The 27,076-nt window shown below is 37.3% G+C and overlaps 1 protein-coding gene across 7 annotated transcripts; it reads right to left on the bottom strand.

The window, feature by feature from the left end:
* Positions 1 to 1,649: 1,649 nt before the first annotated feature.
* Positions 1,650 to 27,076, bottom strand: LOC105258543 (proton channel OtopLc). 7 transcript variants are annotated; one of them, XM_025413534.1, is made up of 10 exons: positions 26,584 to 27,076; positions 17,844 to 18,088; positions 17,110 to 17,252; positions 5,474 to 5,813; positions 4,625 to 4,733; positions 4,367 to 4,527; positions 4,144 to 4,300; positions 3,553 to 4,064; positions 3,149 to 3,476; positions 1,650 to 2,997 (listed from the first exon to the last, which is right to left on the bottom strand). In XM_025413534.1, exons 2-10 carry the CDS (start codon positions 18,051 to 18,053, stop codon positions 2,303 to 2,305), a joined length of 2,655 nt encoding a protein of 884 aa, XP_025269319.1. In that variant the 5' UTR covers positions 18,054 to 18,088; positions 26,584 to 27,076; the 3' UTR covers positions 1,650 to 2,302. The 7 variants fall into 7 exon arrangements, with proteins under 7 accessions (XP_025269319.1, XP_011268150.1, XP_025269320.1 ...); XM_011269848.3 differs by having other exon boundaries at positions 26,588 to 27,076; XM_025413535.1 differs by lacking the exon at positions 26,584 to 27,076 and adding an exon at positions 20,271 to 20,287.

Here is a 27,076-nt window from a genome sequence, read left to right as displayed (position 1 = left end):
TCTTATATTTCGTGAAGTAGGGTGCGAGCTTCTCTATATCGCGTATATCGAATTATTACTCCCCTTCTTTTTCTTTTCTTCACTCTCAAAAATTCTCTCCCTTAACTCTTTCAGGGGCCGAGAAAGCGTATTTTGTGCAGGACCTCCGAAAGAGAGAAACTAGTACTAGAGCGAAACTTAGGCACTGTAGTTCCCAAATTAAACCACATCGCACCAACATAGAAACGCACAAAAGAGTCGTGGCACCTAATACATAATGACACTGTGACTTATACATATTTGCGTGAAGTACATAAAGCTGCACCATCGCCCCTCAAAGAATTAAGCCATTCGCAACGGAGAGCCTTGACGTTCGTATGTGTCAGAATATGCTTGAAAGGACAAATACGTATACAAATCGCTTTCCGCTGTGAATAAGCCTTTTTGTCGCAAAGTCACATTCTTGACTCCCTTCTCGTTACCTTACACACGCCTTAGTCACACAATCTGCATCATAGCGCGTAATTTCCGCTTTCGTTTGCGGAAACTCCTCGAATATATGCCATTCGAAATACTCGGCGAGTCCGAAACGAAATATTCGCATATATACAATCGTCTTGGCTTCGAACATGCGGCCTCCTTCTTCGTTGGCTCTCCATTCATTATTATATGTTAAATGTGTGCCAACTGCTCGCGATGAAGCTACGACGAAGATACAGCGATGTCGTTGGCGCGTTCATTCGAAGAGCGCGATTGTTGAAAAAGTATGTCGATAAAAGGATTCGAAAAGTTTCAGAAACAATTTTGTACTCTGTGGCACGCAACGAGAAACAATGATAAAGATCTTTCGAATGCGTGTCCCTTTTGAAGGAACGGATCTCTCGTTAATTGCGCGCTCGCGAACGCGAGGAAGCACTCGCGTTTCGGGTGAAGTGGCTCGAGAGAACAAAGGGATCTGTCGCAAGATTAAAAACGTCGCTTCATTTCCTTCGGTTAAGCAAATAGAGTTTTGCGAAATTACCCTATTCTATGTAAAATCTCTCGAGATTTCTTCAGTTAGATCCTGATCGACGAAGGATGCAACCATCACGCGGATGGTACATTGAATAGATCAACTTCTCCGTTCGCTATTTCTATGATCGTGAAATTATCTCAATAAGTACGAAAAGGAATTTGTTCTCTCTTTGACAGTCAGCTAATCGATTTAACACGACGAATTTTATAATTCCGAGTTAATTAACATCTTGTAAGATAAATACCAGAGAAACGTTAACCAATTACTATCAACTTAAAAGCTAATTTCATCCGCTAAATATCGAGATTTATAAAAATATGAAATATTTTGTTATAAACATTGCGCGTTAACACACGAATAGAAAGAGATTCATCGCTATTGCCGACTCAAGTTTTCATAAAAGCATATATATATCACAGCAATCCGATATACTTTTATAATGAATGAAAGAAGAAAATTGCCGGGCAATTATCGGGACAATAATCTAAATTTTTGCGAGTGTGTGAACTGAATTTCTCTACAATATTGATGCGCGATGGGGCGAAGATATATATACTGGAATACATACAATACATATAATACATATAAAAGTAGAAAATTTGGTGGCAGTATAGAGATTGTGTAAGGTGAGAAAGGGAAATGCAATCGTATTTCGTGAAACGCTTAATATCCTTGTTGTTTTGTGCTTCGTTTGCGCCGAAATCGGCAAAAGCCTATCTGACCGACAAAATTATTGACACGATCGTCCAGGTCCTTTCCTCGTCATCTCTATTGATGCTAAAACAACAAAAAGAAAAAAGAAAAATACAACTTGTACACAAAACAGGAGATAAAGGAATAGTTTCGACACGATCATATCTGGCTCCACTTTACACGAAAGCTGCTCCTTGAGGATGTCAGATCGACTTTGAACATGTCACTGAAGTGTCTCTTCAGATGGCTTTCTCTTTCCTTCTATCTTTGTCGATAAAGATTTTTTTCAACGAGATAAATCTCCAACTTGAATTCACGGAATTTTCAACAATTATCAACGACTTGGATATCATCTGAAGGTCTCTTCGTGCAACGGACGTGTTAAACACGTTATATGTTTGATTATTCCGGCTGATCCGTCATCTTTCACTGTCCCCGCTGACTTCCTCAACCAATCTTCTTCTCTCCCTCTTTTCAAGCTTTTGCCTTTCTTTGAGACCCGAAATCGATGTATGTGATTGAGGTCGTCGAGCATCCCGACCAGCTTGCGCTCACTCTCTTGTTCCAACTGACGACCACTCCGGACGATTGACCATAACGAGATTTCCCGCTCGTCTACTCCAGACGTGCCTTGTAGCTCGTCTTCCAGATCTCGGCGAGCGTCACAGCGCTATGGAATCTGTGGAAGATGCACAATGGCAGAGTGACCCTTTGTACGATGGCCCAAGCCAGGAATCCGTAGAAATCGAGCTGCACCGGGTTGGCGATGACTTTCTGAGCCTCGAAGGTGTAGATCACCCACATAGTCACATTGCAGATCAACAGGAAAGTGACAACCTGTCTGCCGGGCTTGCTGCGATCGTGCTCTGGCAAGTGAACCCGCCTGCGCGACACGTCGGCAATAAACAGCATCTGGAGGACTACCTGAGCCACCGAGAGCAATCCAGTCACCATCACCAGCAAATTCGGCTCGTGCGTAAAGGCCGCCAGGGAGCCGGCGATCACGCTGAAGACAGCATAGATGAAGAGACCGAAGGCTGAGACGCGCAGGAGGATATCGTTGAGATCGCTCTGTTCCTCGGCCTTGAACTTGAGACTCTGTACGCGGATGAAGCCGATGATTATGGCGATGATGGATAACGCCATTAGTACGCAGTGAGACACGTCGGCGAGATAGATCGCGAGCAAACCCAGTTCCGGATGATGAATCAGTACGAAGAAGAGAATCAGGCATATCAGGGAACCAACCAACAGAAGCAGGCCGAAGAAGAGACCTTTGCTCGCTCCCACACAGTCGACTCTAGTGTGACCTGACAATACTTTATGTTAACATTTGGTTTTCTTAAATAAATAGAAGATAACTTCATATTTACGTCATTCGAAAATGGAAGAATTCTTTGTATATGTGATCGAGATGTTCAAAATTAATAATGAAAACATTGTTAGGAAATGCAGCACTACCTGCATGAGCAAGAGCGACGGCTCTTCGTGAGAGCATGGCCTCCAGGCGACGTTCGAGATCCGCTTCGGTTTGATGAGGCCAACGTGGATGTCGGCCGATATGCTTCCACATGACATAAATCACCGCCGCTCCGATCAAGCTATACTCGATTATGAAGGGGAACAAGTACGGCGCCGCATCCTGAACGATGCTTCCCATGATATTGACGCGGCCACACGAGTTGGATACCGTTCCATCTTCCGTCAGAGCCTCCGCGTAGATACCTAAATTCGGGTTCCAGTACTCGCTGTTGTTCGTCAAGTTGCTCACGTCGAAGATCTGCGGTACCTAAAAAAGCCGGGTCGGTTCAATCGCTGCGTCAACAGTATCTATTTTCAAAGACACACTGAAACGTAATCCCAACCTGATTATCCATATCGCCTTGCGGCGCATTCATAAACTCCATAATCTGAGACCATAATGTGGTAGTGGACGGCGTGGTGGTGCTGGTGGTGCTCGTTGTAGTTGTAGGAATAGTGGTGATTCTCTCGGTGGTCGTTGTCGTCGTGGTGGTGGTGGAAGTGCTGGTAGTTGACGGTATGAACGTGGTCAGGATGGTCGATAGGGTCGTCGCCGCGCTAGTAGTCAGATTAGGCAATATCGAGGTGGTGGTGGTCGGCGGCGTCGTCGTCGACGGAGTCGTCCAGGTGTTCGAGGACGTGCTGCTCGACATGGTGAACGCGTCCGCGATCGATCTTGCCGTTGTCGTCATCACGCGGCCTAGAGCGGCCACGGTCGTCCCGGTTGTGACGATCGGCGCGATGGTCGTTGACCTCGTGGAGGCCACGAGAGGAGCCTCTCGTAATTGCGCCATGTCACGCGGCTCGGTGCCCAGTATCGCTCCAGCGTTTCGCATCGAGTGCTGCTTAATGCTCTCTGCAAGTGTCGGCGTGTTATTGGCACGTTATCGCCGAGAAGTGCTTGAAAGCGACAAGTCTGCAAATAGATCGCTTACCGAGAATCCCCGCCTGAAACTGGCCCAGTTTTTTATGATATTGAGTGATCTCCTTGAGACTCTCCAGAACCAGCGTGCGTATCCATACGCATAGGTTCGTCGCGACCACGTGCATGAGACCGAAACGAGCGATGACTTTGAAGCGATGAATGTTCAACTGCGAAGAGAGATAGAGTTCATCTTTATTTGTCTGTCGTTTATTTCGAATGGCAAATATACGTACCCGGGAATTCATGAAGATAAAGTACATTTGCATAAAGGTGAAGATCATTTGCAACACCGGATTGACGCCTTGTAATATCTGATAGCAAGGTGACGTAGGTGGTACTTCGAAGAATGCACCGAATTCCAAACCGTTGTAAACCATAGTGCCCAGTCCGAAAGCTGACAAATTATGTAGATAGTTTAATTATTTTGTCGATACTATTCGCATCATCTTTTAAGAAGAATTTTTCTCCATCATCAAAAATTTCAAATTTACCTATCGCGCCAATTCTTAGGAAGAAACTTCCATGACTGTGATCGTTTTGAGTAGTTTTTCGTTTTCGCAAGACTCGTGTAGCTACGCCAGCTTCAACATCAGTTGCATCCTACAAAATGGATATAGATTTTTAAAAATATATGATAAGATATTTAATTGCAAAAATTTGATTTTAGTTTCGGGATTTAATTGATTTTGTGTATTTGACAAAAAGAAATATACTCACAAGATGTTTATAGCAATATATCGCGTAAAAATAATTAATCGTAATTTAAAATATCTTTTTAAAAATTGATTACTATAAAGTGATTAGATTTTTTTTCTCAAAGAAATTTATGCCTTTGCGTTTGAAATATTGGAAGTCCAAAATATCATTTGATTGATAGCTACGGTTAACCTGATTACGTCAGCGTCAAGAGTATTCGCATAACTTAAGTGCCACGTGCTAACTAAAATACATTTCATGGGTAACATGCCATTGCCATAGCCGTGAAACTCGTTCGAAACGAAATTAGTAACTTGCTATGGTGAGTCATCGCAAAATTCTGAACATCTATAATACATCTATAATATCTTGTAATATTGTTAATAAATATAAATAATTTTGCAACTTTTTTTTAGAAAATATTACATCGCGATAAACGATAAATTGTATAAAAAATTACCAAAATTTCAAGAGGCCATACAAAGATTATTAAATAATTAATAATAAATCAAATATTAAAGGATGTAGAAATATTTTGAGTAAACAAAATAATCAATGATCATTGATTGAAGTTATTAATTGTAGTTAGGTCGATCTGATTTGTCATTACTATTTTTAGAAAAGCTAAAAATTTTTAGAAAAACCTGTGTTTCCTTCTTGTTCTTCGGCTGTTTTTGATCCTTATCTTTCTTGTCTTTCTTTTTATTCTTGTCCTTGGTTTCCTTGGAGGTCCAGCCAGTTTTAGGTGGCCTTGGTGGCGGTGGCGGTGTATCACTTCCTCTTGCACAGCAGGCACTCTCTTGAAGGAGGAAGCAGAAAACGTACAACAGGAACAGGATACTCATGCCGTACAGATATGTGAAGAATCCCTCGTAATAATAGAGCGGTAGTTTGTGCGTCACCACTTCGCTTATCACATAAGTGATGCACACGACTACGAGCAGTTTCGCATAGATGAAGCTCATGATGATGAAGAGCGACGTTCTGGAATGAAAAGTTTGTCTTTTGTTGCATGTACGTTGCGAGCAAATAATAGCTGTTCTTTATAATAATACGTAATGTGACACGTGATTCAATCTGTCAGCGATACATTAAAATTCATTTGCGTTAATAGACTCTCGTTGAATAATTTTGTTTGTTATTTTGTTGTTTTAAATAATGTGAGCTCATTCTAAATAATACTCTCACCCTTTTTTTTGAATAATTTGTACTCTGCTACTCCGTCGTGGGAGTATATCCTTTCTGCTTACATTACGGTCGACGAATGGTACCACTTCAACTTCCATGATGATTGGAGAGTAAATTTGCACGCGAAAGAATAGACTTTAAATTATTTTTTTAAATGAGCGTCTTACTTTCTTTGCGCATAAATTTTTAGCTTTGTATTTTGCATAATCACTGTTTTAAAATTTATTATTATTAATATTATATACATTGAATCACTTATTAATTCATTAATATTATATTATATTTATTAATTGCTCGTTATAGCACTCTGAATGTTTTATATGTCATCTATACCATGTCCTACTTCGATTAATAACGAGCGTCGACTGTTGCGCTCGTGATTGCGCAAGTCGATTCACACAAACGTGCTATTTCTGTTTTCGCTTTTCAACTACCATGACGTCCCGACTCATCGAATTTTCATTGTTTTCACCGAATATAACTGCCCTCGATATTCTATTAAACTATTAACTTCCATAACATTTATAATAAATTTAATTTTTATATTATCAATGGGAGATTGTTTAGTTAAGAGAATTTGAAACAAAGATATAACTAAATAATCAAGCAATTAAATTACACTTTATTAGCGATTAGTATTCAGAGAAAGTTACACGTCATCAAATCATAATGTATTTTTGATGGAAACCGACACACACGTACAAATCCACTTGATAACGTTGAATTATTGATTAGCCAAAAAAAAAAATATAATACCAGAATTGAATTAATATTTAACAAATCGTAAAAAATATTTTAAATACTTTTCTCAGAAAAACATTCGATATATCACAAATTAATTAGCAGCAGTTAATTTCGATCGCGCACCGCTTGATCTTGGAACAAACAATTATTCAGAACGCAACAACGAGGTCGATCTTCGATAACAGTTGACCTGGTGCATTCGCTTTTAATCGACGAGCATGACTGCCGCTCCAGCATCTCGGACGTACTTATCCGCGCGCCTCATCCTCGTTACGCTCCTTTTCTCGCTTAAAGGTTAGGCGGCGCAATCGATGGTCTATATATAATGCCGGTCGCAAACCCGGTGCGCGATCTCACCAAGAATCAATCGCGCGGGAAATGAGGCTCTTCCACGAGAAAACGAGGCCGCGCGCAGGAGGGACGGACTCCTCTCCGCTTCGGGGGGGTGCATCGCGGGGGATGCAACGCGGGGGGGGGAGGGGACGCGTCGCGCGTTGCGCGACAACACGTATGCGTGTTACGTCTACGTCGAGAAGGGCTTAACCGCCCTTTGTCACCGTGGCATTTCAGGGGTTGGGGTGCAGACTTTATTGTGTCCCGTACCACGGAGCCTCGTACACTCGTGTCAGAGATTTTTTTTTCTCCCCGGATGTATGGGATAGCGAATGCGCGTTCGAGTAGAGGCCGTGATATTTTCCGTCTTTTCACGAGAGCGTGGATTGTCGCTTTTTTATTTAGAACTGTTGCTCCTCAAGTTTTACTCCCCTCTCTCTCTCTCTCGTGTTATAAAATTTATTTTATGATATCAAAGAGAGAGTATTCTCTTAATTCTAGCTGCTTCAGTTAATTGGCAGGCGATTTTATTTATCGAAAATATCGAGAGAGAAAGATCGTTATTTATCGTACCTCTTGAACCTTTATCAATTTTTGTAGCTACTCTCCGAATTAAAATTGTAAATTTTTATCGAAGAAACATTATATAAATACACATTTATAAAATTAATCAACGAAGTGCGAGAAAGGCAGCCGGCAATTTTGATACGCTAATGTACGTTTTCGCTTATTTTATTGACACGTCATTTTATACTAATGAACGTAATGATTACATTATGCGAATTCGTCGATATTAATTAGCTGAGAAACCGTCTAACTAACCCGTTCCTAATTGGATTGATCGGGCAGATTTCGCGGCTATTGTTCACCACAATTAGGTTGGCAGGCGGAACGTTTCAATAACAATGGATGAGTTTCTCGCTCTGGGTATTGCTCAGTATTTCAGTCTATTTGCTTCATTACGTGGATTCTTGATACAGAGAACGGCACAAATTCAAAATTATCTCCCTACAAATTCAGAAAGTTTACGTTACGATATTTGTGTCTGTTTGAAATTAGAAGCAACAGATTATTATTGTTATGTACGATTTGTGTTATCTTTACGTTTCAATTTTCGCAAAGATTGGGGACAAGTTTAGCAGATCGCTGTTGTAAAAAATGGCGGAAAAATCGAGGAAATGTGAAGCTTTGTTGCTGTAAAAGAAAGAAATGATGTTTGCAAGTCAGTCATTTTCCAATTGCGAACAAGGCTTGCGAGGAAATGGTAACAGTAGCGCGGACGTGGAACGGTCCAGACTGGTCGATATCTCGAAGTACCTACTTTCGGTGCTCCTCCCTGTTTCCTCGCCCTCTTATGGGCTTAACCTCGTCTCATCCGCTTTCAAGACTCTATCATTTCTCGAATCCTTTCAAACGGGACTTTACTCAAGGATTAAGCTGTCCGCGTATATATTCGAATCGAGCTTAAAAGTCGCGCTCGTTTAAATCGTTGTCATCAAATATCATTGTACTGTAGAATTACGGGATTAAGTGTAAGCATGGAAAAAAATTGTTCCAGGAATTTAAACGCGTAATTTATTGCAATATATAATGTGTATTTTATCTCCATATTTTACGCGTAACTTGTATACTTTTTATTTTTTATATTTTTTTAGGACCTCGATAGTTAGACCTTCAATCATTTACATTCTTTACTTTGCCTGTGACGGCAAACGAGAGAAACCGCCTGCAGTAATTTCATGATTGGCGCTAACCGGATTTGCATCGATTCTCTTTGATTGCTACAGACTACGCGATCGGTTATTTTCGCAAAAATCAATCTTAGTTGCTACGGTCATTTACAAACTTTTTTAATTCTTTCACAAAAATTAATTATTTATATTTTAAATATAATTAGACCATGTGCAAGTCGCGTTAACACTTTTGAATTGGAAATTTGGAAGCGAAACCGCTCTTATGTGACACGGCACTACCTCGCGAAACCTTTATTAATCACCGGATACCTGATATAAATTGCACGCTCACAACAACACGGTCGGAAATCTCAATCTCCGAGTTAATTAAATTTAGGCGAAATTACACCCGCGTGAGAGATTTGTGGCGGCACTGTGTTTTGTGGCGGATGCAACGCGTAGACTGCCGATGGCATTGGCTCGAGACCGTGTTAATGCAATTGCGACTGCGGCTGTGTAATCCGAGATACCTATTGCTTCGTCGCGGGATACACATATGACTACACATGTCGTCGAATCGATATTTAGTCAATTGAAAAGTAGCGCGCAAACTGTCCGATTTATCCGCGACTCCATAGTAGGTTTTCCATCACCATCTGCGAAGCCATCATCTACGTCACGTTTGACGTTTCGTAGACAGATTTAAAATAGGGATTTGCATAAAAGTGATTTCTCAAAAAAATCGAGATTGGATTCCTTCCTCTATTTTTTTGAAGCGAGATTTTCTCCAAAGAATCAATTGTCATTCCTCGCACGTATACATGTATTATGCATGTCGTTCATAGACGCGATATAAGCGTCACGTATCCAAGCTGTGCACGGGTTAACGAACTATGTCGTAAATAGAAATGCAAGTCAAACTCGACTATCTCGTTTCCATTTCGAGCCCCTGTTACTATTTTCTCGCAGGCCGGATGTTCTTTGGGAGCAGAGCGAAGGTAACGTGTGACCGACGCTTTCTAGCCTTCTGTAACTATTCAGAGACGGTCTCAAACCTTCAACGTATGTTAATTTAATATAAATTACTACGAATATTCGAAAGCTACACTATTGTAGATAACAGGATTTTTTATTATGTGTTATGAAAAATTACTTTTGCGATTTTTACTTTTTAAAATTTAAAATCTTATTGTGTATATTTTTTTTACTTGACACCATGTTATTCTAGGCAGATCGTAAATCATAGCGTTATGCAAATAATTGCCTTTGTATATTTTTACAATCGATATTTGCAGCTTTTATTTCATTATTTAATTTTATTTAGTCTTGTAGCATTATATGTTCCCGTTATGATTGTATACGATTCGCTGTCTTTCACGTTTCTCAGAAACGTGTAGGCAGATGCTCCAGATTTTTTTATTTACAGTTCCAGCATTTGCGCTGTTACACTAGTATTAATATTGGAAATGAAAATTGCGTGCCACGAAACAACACTCGTTCTCGGAAATTGTAGGTTCGTGTTAAGCATCTAATTAAAAATGACGGAAAAATAATTAATTTTTTCATAAATACTAGTAGCTTTTTAGTATATTTACATAGTGCGATGGAAGAATTAAATTTTTGTGTAATTAATATGATCAATTGATATTATATCCTACAATTTCTCTACATTTTAAAAATAACATTTCAATTTAAATTACTCTCGATTAATTGACTTTATGCTTTGACTGATTAGAATTGGCATTGTGAGTATCGCAAGTCACGCTAACCCCATGACTGTAAATTCGCAAACACGTGATTAACGTGTTGTTAAATAATTATATCCCCTTAACACGTACGCTACAATCAGCTAAATAACGTTTATACTTGACCTAGATTTCATTCTTGCATGAAAAAATATTTCATGCGTGTACTTATGTATCAGAAAAATTATTCAGAATAAAGTATAGTGAATAAAATAGTATTTGCATTTATATACGTCTTCTTGGGATAATTTTCTATAAGAAAGAAAATTGTGTGTTGCTGCAAAATATCTTATTTAATATATATAATATTTTTATATAGTATTATTTAATATAATATATAATATATTATTTAATATAATATTTAATATATAATATTTTATTTAATATATCATACAAAATGATTTTTTTCCGTTAGATGTGCTTTTTTTGGAGCAATATGTTTATTTTCTTTCTTTTATATAAAATTACCCCAAAAGATATCGAATGATGTGAATACTTGTTTTAATTCGCGTTTCGCGAGCGTGAAATTCAAACAGGCAACGATTTTAATTCGGGTCCTTTTATTCTCAACAATGTGCGCCTTACTTTTTCGCCGGTGTCGATCGCACGTTTTTCAGCTCCATCTCTTTGTTCGCGGCATTGTTCTTCTCGGCGTTGTCCTGTGCATTCGGCGGCGAGTTTTGCGGATTGAGGGGCCTGGTGACCGGAAGCGTTGCCGTGTTGTCGCCTGCGGCGGCCGCCTCTACCTCCACGGTAGCGACTTTACAGTCACCACCACCCACCATCGTGGATTTCGTTTCGTCTCACAAATTCCTGACGATTGTCAAAAAGACACTCAATGATCCCGTAACAAATTGATCTAACTCCCCCGCGTACTCAAGTGCCCCCTACGTGGTGGTCGTGTTTCGGAGTATCTGGTATCTACGTCGCCATTTTGGTGCACGCCTCGATATAAATCGGATTCGTTCAAATCACCGTATTAGGCTAAATTAATTAATTAATGCGGAAACATAATTTTTTATACAAGTGGACGATTTTCGAGTCGAGAGTAAATATCTCTCTGCCATTCTATCGCTCTTGGACTATTTGTTTTTGCCGGAAGCGCCTGCGCTTTGGTTCTATTAATTTTTGTTTGAATCGTTAAAGCCCTCTCTCTGGAACGCAGAAACGAAGCGCACTCTCTCTTGTAATTGTATTGCGCGTATTGCGTAATACGATTAGTAATGTGTTAAAATGTGATGAGAAACACGACATCTGCAACATTTCAAGACAAGAGCAAATAAATTTGCGTTTATTTATGATGTTGAATTTTTAAATATCACTTGTTTACTTTTCACAAAAGCGGGAAAGGGAGCGCTCCGTGGCGTTCCAGTCAATGGCAGAATCATCTACGTAGAATCGAGCAGCGAAAGAATAGAAAAGTCACGAAGCTACAGAAAAACTAGGAAGATGCCCGGACGGTACCAAGAGGCGATTGAACGGAAGAGAGAGTTGGACAAGGGCAGAACGAGAGAAAGAGAGAGAGAAAGAAAGAGAAGGGGAGAAAGAGAATAGAGATACGCAATATTCCTAAAGTCTCTGATCTCGCGTACTTGGTCGAACGAGCTAATGGAAAGTCCCGTGCACACACAAGCGCGCGGCTGAATCTCCCAGGATCGGACACTGTACGCTCCGCTGACCGACGACCACCACTTTGAGCATCGCGACGCACTCGCGACGACAGATGATGGAAGAGACTCACCTGCGAGAGGCGGTTGGTTGAAGGGCCTCGCGGTGACTGCGCCCCGGCTTCGGAAAAGGGTGTGAAGCGTGGATGCGGAGAGAAGAGACGCAGGGCGGATTGAGATCCCCGGAGAGAGAGAGAAGGTGCGGACAAGAGACGAAGATGGAGAGGAAGAGAGAGAAAGAAAGAGACAGAGAGAGAGAGAGAGAGAGAGAGAGGACGGATGGACGGATGCGGCGGCGCTGATGGAGGGTGGACCACGGTTCAAGGGAGACAACGAGAGCTCGGACTCCGCTACCAGCGTGCGCCAGAGCGAGCCGAGGCGAGAAGATGCGAAGCGAGAGAGAACGAAGGGTTTAATTCGAGCGGCTGCTGAGGAGTAAGCGGGACCGCGCTGCAATCAGTCGGGCCGTGTTATCGGAGCGCCACGAGAATGGGGGTAGAATCACGATCGCCGCCCCCAGCATCCCGGAGACTGAGGCTGGCCGGGAGATCTCTTCCCGGGCAGCGGCAGCTTCTCGCACAAGCGCACTGTGAACCGCGAGAGCTTTTGGTCTATATAGAGTCGCGGGGGTGTTCTTCCCTTTCTGTCTCTTTCTCTCTCTGGCTCTCCGGCTCCCTGCCTCTCTAGTTTCCCGTCTCTCTCTCTTCCTCGAGATGTTGTCCTTTATCCTCCCAGTATCAACTTACGGTACGTGACGCACCGCGTTCTCCGCCTCGGCCGATGCAACCCTGCGTCTTGGTGGATTTTTTCTTTGTGCGGTCGACCACTTCTTGAAATTCCTCTTTAAAGATACAAATGCGTCTTGGGCGTGGAAAATCGCGACAAAGAATTCGCGGGTGTTTAACGGCACCCCCGTTCTTCGCAGGGTTTTCTTAGAGGAAGAAATGGCTCTTTCGTCTTTCGTTGAAGGGAACGAAATGGTTTTGTCGAGAACACTTTTTACTTCTGTATCCTATTTCCCGTAACATCGGTAATACAAATCGCACGACAATGTTTTCGTTGTTAGTTAATCTTCTCTCATGCGTAAAAATGAGAACATTTTCATTTCTTTGATTACTCTAGTGAGCTAATTTCATCTGCATAGATTGGCGCAACGTTTTCCCCGTCGTATTAAACCTCATCTTCAATTCTCCTTTATGATTCCTTTTTTGCTTGGCTGCCTCAGAGAATATCACTTCTCTTTCAGAAAATCTCGTATGAATTTTTCCCAGGCGAAATTGTTTTTTTCATGATACTTTTCAAGAAGTAGAACTTTAGAAACTGCGTTGCTATTTTCAATCGTTGCTATTTTCAAATCATTTGCAATTTATAAATCTTTTATTGCTTTATTATTTTCTCATAGTCGTTTAAATCTGATGCATATATAATTATTTGAAATATTGTGTCGATCTTCAAAATTTTTTACTCGTTATCGATAATAATCTAGAGAGCGAATATTTTCTCGTTTTCTCATATCGAAGATTATCGAATTGGTTTATCTTTGTATCATCATTTCTGTCGATTAAAATCGTTTAGGAAGAAATTCTCTTTGTGCTAAGGAATTCCCTTCCCTCATGTTCTGAATTTTCTTATACGTTCCCCCGTCTTTTTCGCAATTTATCTTCACTGACGCGCCCGTCGCCCTAGGGATGTTCTCAATAGCATCTTATTATTCGCGTAAAGCGGATCCCAAACTTTTAACATATTTCAATTTATATGCACATTAAAAATTGTTCTCAGGAGAATTTTCTAATTTGAGTTTCGTTTCGGACAAAAACAAATATATATTTTAATATATAATAAAAAGAGAGTTTCCTCTATTTGCACTTGAAGAAATGACTAGAAATTAATTATTGAAAGATTTATAGGCAGAAGATAATCTTTTCAAATATAATGAGTTTTAATTAATAAGATTCTTCATTCAAACAATGTAAAAATATTGCGCAAGAATTTTTGGTCTTGTAATCATTCGAGAAAAACTCCTTGGCTGAACTCTGCCGAGATAAAAACGGAATTTTCACAAAGTCGAAGAGACTGGAAGCGGGTATTCGGCTCAGCTACCACTGCTATCCCACGGGAAGATGTCGGAGGGCAGGCGCGGTGGGTGGGCGGTGGGTGGCCGGTGGTGAGGTAGTTCTACGCGATGGGGGAGGTAACAGGGATAGGTGACGAGGGAGGGGGAGGCAAAATGCTCCATGGTTCTGCGACCCACTGACCCGCTCGATAACGCTGCCACCGGGGTCACTGACCTTCCTCACGCTCGAAATTCATGTCTGTATGACCTCTCTTACGTCGTTTCGTCTCTCGGCGCAAAGTCAGAAATCATCCGCGACAAGTAAGTGCTTCGATCGCGTGACTCCGAACGACCGATGAACGAAAGCGTGCGCAAATAAATGCACACTTGACAAGACGGCGATTGTCAATTCCAAGTGCCGGGATTGGTTTTCGATTGGCCGATCTGCGACGTCGCGAGGATTCGACGGAATTTATTGGCCACGTACACTACGTTGAAAAAAAGCGGTTCGAAAAACCAGATCGCCGATTCTTCGCGAATAGCCAGGAGATTGCCGCATACGTGGGTAGATGTGAGATTCCTTCTCTCCAGTGTACCTTAAGATAGCTTCTATTATGATATTTCGCGCGTGAATTCTAGCTTACATTACATTTCCAATATTGATTCGAGTATTGATCTCTATTATTGCTCCGATCCAGAGAACAGGATCCGAGATATACGTTATGAAATATTCTTAAGTTACACTTTTGACGTGTTTAGTAAGAGTTTATTTAAAACGCATATATCGCATCGGATTTCCGCAATATTTGGTACCGTAAACTAACATTATTTGACAGCTCAATGACGAGACTTGTCAATCATCCATTCTCAATATCGGGCTCCACGATGTTGCAACCTTCCTCATATAGATTCTTAGGACATATTGAAGAAATGGATATTGAAGATTGTCGAAATTTTGTGATTAATTTATATCAATTAATGGACTTAATTTGCGCAAATTAAAAAAGAATTTAATATATAAGATTAAAAATTGTTTTCTTTATCTTTAAATATTTTAAAAATTTGTAATTATATAAAATATTCCAGTTTTATATTTTTAATTATGTACCTTCAATATCTCTGTTCAACTGTATTATATAATCTATCTTCGTTTAAACCTATTATTTATGATTTTCTTGTATGCAAATTAATAAAGCTGACGAGAAGAAATAAAGGAATTGAACGGGAAGTCTTTGTAAGAATTGCGTGACATTAATTATACTAATAAAGACAGAGCGAGAAATAGCTATAAAAAAATTAAGCGAGAACTGTCGCGTGATAATCTGATTTATACAATTGAAGCTGAAGTGCAACAGCTCATTTGTAGTATTTTTCTGCGTGTTGTAATATCGCGTTTCAAGGATTGCGACAGGCGAGACAGTTACGCACAGCAGTATTGATTTCGAGACGCGCTAGCAGTGCTGCCACGATTTCGCGTCTCTAGAACTAAACTCCGAACGAGAGAGATTACAAAAAAGATAATAAACTAAAATTTATTTTAATAAAAAATGAATTTTTGCTCCAGAAAGAATAGAACCTTATATATGACGATCATTCTTCTTTTACTTGGCAAGACTTTTACCTGGTTTTTTGAATTTCTTTGTAATTGATTGCTAATGTAAAATTCAACTTATATATGCTAAAAATATTATAAAATGTGCATTGCGAAGTTTCCCTCTCTTTACATCATGATGTGTGTGCATGTATTGTGTATATATGAGTTATGTATAATTATTAATTGTATTATTTTTCATTTTTATTATTTTAGATCTATTTCATGATTTTCTATATATTTTTATGTACAGTATTAATTATATTTTTATGTACAGTATTAATTATATTTATCAAATGTAATCAAGATTATAGATATGTTATATATTTGAGTTGTAATAATTATTTTTTCCTCTTCAGATTAATTGTTAGTTGAATTTATTTATGGTTATTACATGTCGTTCAAAGATACTTTAAAAACGATTTTTCTTTTTAAAAGCGCATTAATGAATAGCTGAGCATTGGTTGGCCGTAAATTGCTGCGTCAAGTTCTTGCTGTTCATGACATGTTCGATAATCTTATTTAGGAAATTGTCTATAATGTAATATAAGGTTTACTAAAGCACGTTACGTAAAGTGATCAACAGTGAGCAACAGAGTTTCATGAATTAATTTTTAACTTATAAAATGCAAAAATCATGCATTTTTGAATATTTTTACTGGCATTTGTATTCTGTAGTCAGTATTAATTTTAGCTTATTTTATTAGAATTTTTTAAATATTTATTAAACTATTAATGATATCTTCAATTATGTAATGGATCGATACATCAGCTAAATATATAAACTTGAAACACATAAATATACGGCTCTATTATAAGTTACTTGCTTGCTAAAAGTCAGAGCCCATAGCCTCGACGTCTGCAAGGTATCTGTGTATCGTAAAACGTGTAACTTGCAATAAGTAATCTCTAAAGCTATTTTAAGTCGCTCGAAGGATTCCAGAGACTCTTTAACGATAAGCAACGTACTTGAGGTACGATATTTACGAGTTTCACGTGATATAACAATTTTCGGTTTAAATGAGTGATTCGAATATTTATGCTTAAAGTTGTTAAAATGCAGAACGAATTTTATATGCGTGAAGTATTTTTCAGAAAAAATTATTTGTTGACTATTATTACTATTATTGCTCGCGATTAAAAATATCGCCTTCTGTTGAGAGAAATATTTAAACTTTCCTGTAAAGATTGGATGAATATTTCGCAGGGTGAGACATTAATATCTTTGTATATCTTTACAGTTAAGGATCTTCATAACACACGTATTTGTCAGAATGTGTACTTACTTTGCATTCTTTGGCAGCATGCCAGTACTTGGACCGGAATACGTGGGAGTGAGGCAAAGTGGTGGGTTATTCGCATTCTGTGGAACTAAGGGCTGCCTCGCATGCGCTGGCGACGTATGCGAACCATAGCCATCGGAGTTTAGCTGAAATCATTATAACGAGAATGAATTAAGCGCTTCCAGAGAACTCCTGCTTGAATATTACAATATATACAGTATTTTCCAATTATGTCATATATACAATTGCTTCATATCTACTATTGCAATTTAATATCATCTTATGATATATATCACTTTTGTAAATGGAATCAGTGCATTATCACTGCTAAACAATGATTTATGTTATAAGTACTGTAAATAGTAAAATTTCATTGAGAAGAATAATCAGTGATGGTGGCTGATTTTTTTTTCAATGAAATTTTACTGTCATAATTAGTAAGATGAAGGAAGAAATAAAATATGAGTTTAAAAATCAATGAAATATTCACTAATCTTTGGTGAAATTTTATTTTCATTGCTTCAATAAAGCAAGTGATATTTTTACTGATTCAATTTAAGAAAGCATTCAAAAACTATTATGTTTTTTTCGATAAATCTATAGTTTTCATAAAATTAAAGCATAATAAATAATTATATATTTTTATTAGAAAAATAATTTCTTCTGAAAAAAATATTAAATAAATATCTGAATTATGAGGTATCTTCTATATTGTGGCGCTATGTTTAATTACTCACTTTGACAACAGTACCAATTAAAGAATCAGGCGGCATTTCTGGAGGTTCGGGTATCACTCCTGGATTCGTATGTGCTGGATAATCGTTGTGCAGATTAGCCTCCTTAACTGGAGTACCACCGTCGAGTCGTTCCATATCTAAGCTATCGGTTGGTGTCGGTTGCGAGAGCAAACGCTCTTTCATCTCATGGAGATAGGGACACCGTTGCATCTCTTCAGAATCTTCTTTGTTGTCTTTCTGAGGATCTGCAGAAGAATGAAAGATTAGAATCAGAAGTATGCAAAGAAATGTTGTATGTCTCATACAATTAAAATAAATCTACTTTATACATATTTTTAAATACGATATATATTAGATGATAGTAAAAGTTTCATGCAGTAAAAGTTTTTCATAATATTTAGAAATTATTTAAAATATTAGTAAGAATATAAATTTATTTCTATCAAAAATATTTGATAACTTTATCGATTTGTAGGTGACTCTATTTTCAGAAAAAATAAAATTCTATTTTCTCTTTTTATACGTTGTACGTGTAAGTTTTAATTGTAAAATACGTAGAAAATATTTCATCGATCGATAAAAAAACTGAGAAAAATGATTCAATAAAAGTATATAACTATGAAACGAAGCTATCTACAATATATTTATGGGATTGTAAATTTGTGGACGTTTATTTGATTTTATTGAAGCGCGAACAACCCTTTAGTTTACAGCTTCTCAACTATCGGAAGAAACACTTGGAGCTTTTGTAAACTGTTTTGATTTACGAATGTTAAAGTGTTCTTTGATGTTCAGGAAAGTAATAGACGAGCCTAGAATTACGATTTTAAAAAATAAATGAAAGTCTTTCAAAGAATATTCGAAATTAGACTGAATTTCCAAGATTTTACAAATAAATTTTATAAATAAATAATTATTATTTTTATATAAAAATCTTCAATCATTTCTATGCATGTATAAAAGTTCACGCGAAATGTCATCGATGTAATTGTATCTACGTGATAGAATGATATAATCGAAGGAAACATGAAACCTGTGGTGATTCGTGGATATATTGTCACATTGATTGTTGTTATTAGGTCACAAGTAAATGTCCTGAAGGCTACAAATTAAATTAATTTTTTAATTTAAAAAATTTATTCTATTAAAATTCTTATGATTATTATTTTTTCGGATTATAATATTCGTTTCTTTTTCTACAAACTTTATATTTATAGTTCTTTGAAATTATAATAACTTAATCTGTATTATTTGTAATTTTTTATTTCGCACACCACTTTTGCTGAACTTACTTAAGGCCACGGTACCCATGGCGCACTTTAAACGCGCCTTTAATATAACGCGCCTATACACGAAGAAAAGACTCACTCTCGCATAAGAATTCGAATGAAAAACAGATCGAGCTCGCAAGAGCCTGACGACGATAGTGCAAACGCGATCGGATCGAATCGGACTGTCTCAGAAGGGATCCCCATCGCCGTTAACTGGCTCTTGGCTCTCTCTCCATAGTAGAGATCGCCAAACATGGAACTACGATTGGCGCGCTCATCTGGTCACGTGCATACATCTTTCCACGTGGATGCTTTCCGAGGAACTCGACGAGCGCGACAAGAAAACGAATGAACACCTTGAAAAGATATCGCGATTCGATATCTCTGATATATAATTATAGATTGTTTTTAAAAATCAATCAAGTTAAATCTCGATTATTTATTTACGCAATTTGCTCTCATACACATTTAGTGCTATTTTATTTAAAGATTTTTTAAGTATTTATTTAATTTTAATCAAAGTAATCTTGTAAAAATAGTACTAATAATAAAAATGTCATGCAAATTATTGTCAAATTATTTTATCTTGTTATATTTGTTTTGAATTAATCTATTTTGATCATACGAATGCAGTTTCTGAAATAAAATGTGCATCACTTTACATTCGAATTGCAATATTGTACTGGAAGGGCAGTGGGAGTTTGAAGACGGTTACTGACCTATCTCCTCTCACAGTTACATGTCTATCTTTGTAAGAACAAGGCAGGCAGCACAAAATAGTCCTGTGCAGATGTGGAACAATGATTTTACGATGCGAATCATAGGAGAGAAGAAACTTAAATACATTTTTCGAATATCTACATAACAAAAAATAAATATACATCAGTCATATTTACGTATAAAAAAATTACAATACGAAACAAAGAATTTTTTTAATACTTTCTCTTTGCGATACAATTGGCATAAGTGATACTATTATATTCGTAGCGTTAACATTTTTATCTCACATCGTTTCTGAATAATTGCGTTGCTAGAAATTAATTAAAATCCATTAATTAAAAATCGAACTTTAATTATACCTTTAAATATCAGTATAGGTAAATAATAAATTATTTTATTTTAATGCGTGTAAGAGACAATTACAACGGTAACTGACCTAACCGAACGCGAACTCAGGTAACGCCACGACGTCGCGATATCCACTGCAAGCTCGCTCTCGTACAAGCTCCGTACTCCCTCTCTGCCTATTTTCATCCATCGTCGACCACATGCACACATATGTTACATATATTTAGAGATCCGCGCTACGCTTTAATTATGATTCGCTTGCGACTTGTGTCAGTGCTACCTTCATCCTTCTTTCTCACCCTTTTCCCTCTTCGGAGAACAGAAAGCGTCCTCCCTTTCTCGCTCTCTCTCCCTTTCTCTCTCTCTCTTTGTACGTACACGTGGAAAGGTGTATGCACGTGCACATCAACTAACACGAGATTATTTTTGTCTTCGTCTCCAGGCGAAATTCGAGAACGAAGTACGATTTTAAAGATTCTGTCACATTGTCAGCGACCGACACATTGTTCAGCACATGTATTGATCGCTAGAACATGAGTAATAAAACCGCGTGAAGTTAGTGCCCAATATTAAAAATAATTGATTTTTTTTTATGATTCGATTGCACATTTTTTGCACAGCAATATCCTTTTTTATTTTCGTTTGCACATCTCTAGTAAAACAATTATTTAAAAAACACTTTAACTTCACATTAGCTCCCCAATTTTTTCAAAAATGATTTTCAATCAACATAATTAATAGACATCCCCCCAAAAGTTTTTTTTGAATAACATTTTTACTAAGAGTGTGTAAACGAAAATAAAAAAGTGCATTCCTGTGCAACCAAATCATAAAAGAAACCAATTATTCCTGATATTGGGGGGTTAACTTTACACGACAGTAATAGTTTTGAAAATGTTTCGAAAGCAATTTTCGAATTGCTATTGAATTTGTGTTTCAGTGACCTGAATGTTGAGATGATTTCGAGAGTATACATTTATTAAATTGATATTCATTATAATACAATTTATTTTTTGATTAATTAATTTTAATAAATAATTTGTATATATATTTAATAATTATATATAGATAATAATTATATATAGACTTTGATGTTTTTAATAGTGCAGTGTCCTTTTTTTAGAATGTGTTTATTATTTAATTTGACGATTTTATAGCTTGTATAATTTATCGTGGATTAATAAGATTATTCTATTTGAAAACTTGACAGTTTGATCATTACGTCAAAAGTATAATTGATTGAAATAAAATTACAAATCAATAATTTTTGTGTAATGTGGCCCCAATCGATCCATCGAATAGACAGAAAAAGTTTCCAAGGATTTGTATTTTATATGCTTTTATATTGTATTTTATATGATTTGTATTAATTATTATTTTGGAATATCTTGCTCTAAAGATAGATTATAAAAATTATGTTGCGAAAATTCGATTTGAGATGAAATGCAATTGCAAATAAATTTGAAATAACAATCTTGCTTTATTTTCACATCCATGTCATGATAAGATTTACATCGCATATGAATTTTTGGAGAAAAAAAATAGAATAGCTATTTATATTTTATACAAAAAATGAATATTTTATATAAGAGAAAAATATCGAACAATATCGGAGTCTGAAAATAAAGAGAGCAAAGGAAAAAAATAACAAGAAAGAAAAGGGTTTCAAATTTAAAAGCTTCTGATATTAAAATATCGAGCGTTTAATCTGAAACGTAACGTCGAATCCGGCTTTGAGTTTTGTAACGAAATAATAAGTTCTTTCTGCTGGCTAATTACTTTATCCTTGGCACAAGAACGGCAGATTCTAATCCACTTTAAGCTTTTTTTTCACCGGAGTTAAATAAAATCGGTAGTTGTGTAACTTTTAATGATTCATCGATACATTTAGCACTTGATGAATTAAAAGTTTTATTTCCAAATATTTATTTGCAATAATATCAGCAAAGTAATATGTCTCGCGCGGCTTAATAAATGAGGCTTATAGGAAAGCTATCACTATGGAAGATTGCGAAAATAAAAAATATATAGTAAAGTTATCACAAAGCACAAAATTGATCGAACAAATATTTGGACTTGCAAGTTTTTTGATTATTTATTGGTAATAAAAATAAAATAAAAATATTACGTATTTTAGTTTTAATATTCCTTATGTAATTATTTCCAATTATTTTATAAAAATTGTAATATACGTGATGGAAGCCTATTGAATTAATAAAGCATATTGACAAGCCTAAAATATGTTTTGTATCTCGAAATAGCCGAATATTAATATTTATCGAGTTATTAATAATATACTTTGATTGAAGGAAATAGCTTTTGAAGTCACAAGGCAATTGTATACTATTATTACTTAATGTAGCAGAGAGAAAAAGTTCTAAAATTGATACGAGATGCTCGAACACTATTCAAAGGTACCATTAACGATCACGAATAAATTCGATGATTGTGATAAAAATGAAAGGTGACGACTATTATCGTCGAGCAATAATGCCCTAACGACGCATTCAATCATAATTATTCCGATTGGCTCGCTACACGAGCGAGATTCCAGCGGTGTGCGTACGTCCGGACAACGCAAAAGCGCGTGTCGGGAATCGGCGCGAGCTTACATGTGCGAGCTCACGATGATGGAACACTCGTGCACAGATAATGAAAGATAGTCGAACATGCACACGTATACACATGCACGTACCTCGCGGGGACGAGGCGAGGTTATTGCCGGGGTGCTTCCGCGCGCGCGGGCGTCACAACAAACGGAAGCCGGAAGTGGCCGCGGATCGATTCTGGCCCCGGTCGGTCGTGGACCTCGAAAAAGCGGCAGCTCGCCGAGACGCTGCCGCAGCACGGCACGGCACCCGACACGAAACACGGCCAGACTGCGTGGCGACCACCTGTGAGCTTCCTACCGACGCCGGCGTCGCGACGCCCACGTACTATCCATCGACCGATTCGCTACCGTGTCGCTCGTCCCCGCGAGGGGATGCTTTTCTGCGCCGAGTTGGTCAATGACGCTCGCTCTTTGATACCGTCGGTAATTTTCTAACTTACTGGTATATCATATTTTTACGCGAAATATTTTTTCAAATGTTTTCTTTCAAGTATCGATCTGGTTAAAGCTATTGATTTCACACAATCTTTCAATTATTTAGTTGCGTTAAAATATGAAAATTGTCGTTCTATAATTTTGTGTCGTAATTGTATTTACATCGAGGCTGATTGAAATATCGGAGCAAAGTAGAACGGGTATTGTTTTTCGAAACGTGTATGAATAGATGCAGCATTTCCGAGAGAGAATAGCACGATTTTATGAAGATCGGCATTACCTCGATTGCAACTGTGCTGCATAGTAATCGCTGTTATTACGGTAATTACAACAGTTATTGCCCTTCCGCCTCTGACTTTGCTATCTCGGAAATATTTATACCGGACTTGCTTTCAACTCGGTGTATGTCATTTCACAATAGTTTCAATTAAATGATTGTATACGAATATATTTAAACGCTTCTAATTTTTTTCCAAGGTCAACGAAACTAAAAGAAAGAAATTTATAAAATGTTTTTATTCAACGAAAAATATAAATAATAATAAATAATATAGATAATAATAAAATGCATATTTTAGATCATTATTAATAACATACATTATCATTAAATAAAATAGTAAAATTTTCAAATTAGATTACAGGGATTTTAAGAATTATTACGTAAAACATAACAGAAAAAAGATCACGGAAATTTACTTGCCATTTTTTTCCACTTCTTACCTCCATTATGGATCACGTCGAGGGGAGATTTTTAAGTTCACCGTGCTTAACGTATCGAAAAAGTTTAATTAACCGAAACACAGTTCAATCAACCGCGATCACCGGTTTGATATAATCAATATTTTGAAAAAAAAAATTAGTTTTTATCAAAGATTGTGTCTAAAATTTTTTCCCACGTCAATATTAAGCATCAAATCTATTATTATATACATTATTATTTTTTTATGTAAAAAAATATTTTTAAATCACACACATAATACATCATACACGATCTCCTCGATTGAAGATTAATTTAATATTTATATCACACGTTTATAATCAAACGAAACCACATTGAGACACTAGCGTCGTGTTTCATGTCTCGCGCGCGAATAATTCTGGCTCTATGATGGTCGTATGGTACCCTGCGGGATCCTTTCTCTTTTCGAGTCGCGGGTCGACGGTAGATATTCTTGGAGATATTCTTGGTTACTCGAGGCGAGTAACTTGATAATGTATGCGAAAGTACATCATGCGAAGCCTAACTTTGTTTTTAGTGATATTATTTATTGTTATTTTTTGAAATATTGATATGTGTGTATAAAAAAAATACGAATATAGCTTTTTGATTATTTTCTACTAATTAGCCGCTTTTAATATTTTATTTACATAATTTTATTTAATTATATATATATATATATATATATATATATATATATATATCATATAATTTTATTCTTTTCTCGACTTTTCTAAAGTATCCTTTCATATCTATTTGAGATATTCATCTGTCTCCATTGAATTCTTTTGAAGTCTAATCCCTTTCGGTCTAACATATATCAAAAGAAGAATTATCGTAGACGCCGTGAGAAGGTATATAAGAATGTTTTCTCAGATCTTACACACACTCTGTCATTCATTGTAACTTCAAAAAAATCCGATTGATGACAGACATATCCTTATTTTTTATTTACCATGACTTCTTTCGTTCTTTGATCCCTCGCTATTTTAAATTTCTACAAGGAAATATATTTTTTCAACAGAAATACTTAGTTTCGAGATTGGATAATTTTTTGATCATATATATATATATTTTACGTATTTACTCCGTTTCCAAGAAACTTTAATAATTTATATTTTAACGATTTCACCGACAGTCGCGTGTGAAAGAAAAAGGGTAAAAATTATATATTCGGCAAGATTGACCGTGTCCTTCTTTCTTCCCAGTCATGAAACTACAGTTTAATGTTATAGTCTGGCCAACGTGGCGACGTAGTACACGTACCATGTACGATGTACCACATGTACGTATATAAAATCCGAACACAGTCCTCTCATTTTTATTTTCGGTCCTTGACTTGATTTTTGGATCGTTGTAATATAAATACAGGCTGATCGATAAGTTCAAGGTTCGCGGCATGGCTGAACCGAAACCTCGCACATTTATCAGCTCGCTAAACGCTCCCCTTTCACATATAATTTAAAACGCGCCGCACGTTTTTCTCGTTTACACAAGATTAAATAGCGCAATGAAGCGCAAGGATTTTTTAAAGTGCACATTACTTGGTAAATTTTGAATTCAGATGAAAAAATCAAATAATAATATTCGACAAAAATCTTTCTATTTTGAAAAAAAAAATATATACAATTAAAATAATTTGAATTATATATTTGAATTATATACTTTTATATATTTTATATTGTATAAAATTGAATATATATGTGTGCGCGTGTTGTATATTTCGCAGCTTTAAAGTTTATTTTTGTAGTTTTTATTTTATTCTCTTCACATACGTATATCGCATGATGATTTGCATTGCGATGATGTTTGTGAATTCTCTCGACTATTGTAAATGCACCCCATTCCATAAAAATTAATTTCATGCGTTTACACGCAACTTAAAAATCGATATTACTGGCATGGAATTGTTTTGCTAGAAAGTCATTGACCGAGAAACTAGCGCAAAAATAGTAGCATTGCATTTTCAATCCAGATCAAAAGCCAAACCATAAATTCTATAATTGGCAATGATCATCTGTGAAAGCATATAAAAATTGCAAAAAAATCTCGTTAATTTAATCAATTATTATTAATTTTATATTATTTTACGTTTAAACATTAAATCATGTTGTTAATTCTTTGCAATTTAAATGAAGTTTATTATTAAATATATGAAAATTTAAAACATGATGAAAAACTAATTTCTATTAATATTAAAAAATTGAGAGTTCTTTTTTTTTATCAAGATTCAACGCGAACAAAAAAATCTATAGGATACGTTGAAACTTCCTCTCACTCCTATAATAATCTAATCAACTTTAATCAAATCAGCTTCAATTTAGCAACTTTGTGTATAATCCCTTGTTTGTTATGAAATTCCGATATCGTATTACGTACTAATATTAACATATTTCACATACTTGCGCGGGTCCGCGCGATCGATTATCACTTTAATTAAACCTCACTATTGTTCGCGCGCGATTTGCAATATCGACAAATTAGCGAATCTTCCGGAAGCGAACATGCTGAACATGCACGTGACACGAACATCCGTCGATCGTCGCGCGCGCAACACGTAAATCTCAGTACGAGAAGCTCACAACACAAAGAGACTCACTATAAGACACCCGTGAAAAGCCCACATGGCAGACATACTCACGCGCCCATTAATCGAGGAAGCAGGCTCGTGCCATGGGCAAGTCCTGTCCCTGACCTCCCGCGGTCGTCCTTAAGACGGAACGGCCACCTCGGCGAGGAAAGCTCCCTCGTAAGTGTCCCTGGACTCTTCGGTCGATTTACAGGAGGCAAATGAATCTTCACCGAACAACGTGGCGTCGAGCGCGCTACCCTCGAAGCAACATGCTGGTCGGCGCAGGGCGGATGTAAACAAGGAACCCCCGAGCTTGCGCCCTGCCCGGAAGCAGCCGGTCGCTCTTCCCGTCCTTCTTGGCGGACGACTTCTTCGTCTCTTTCCACCCTCTCTTCCTCGCTTCCTTTTCTCTCGTGCTCGCGCGTATCGCTGCGAGGTCCTGATGACGCCGACTCGCGTGTGCGTGTACGACTCGATTCGGTCTCGTGCCGGCCGGCTGGAGGATCCTGTCTCTCTCTCTTAGCACGCCTGTGACGTTGCGCGGTCGCCCATGGCGGT

This window comes from Camponotus floridanus, unplaced genomic scaffold (assembly GCF_003227725.1).
Source record: "Camponotus floridanus strain SB8 unplaced genomic scaffold, Cflo_v7.5 scaffold68, whole genome shotgun sequence".
NCBI lineage: Eukaryota > Metazoa > Arthropoda > Insecta > Hymenoptera > Formicidae > Camponotus > Camponotus floridanus.
The sequence above is the reverse complement of the archived record's forward strand: the minus strand, read 5'-3'. Positions and strand labels throughout refer to the sequence as shown.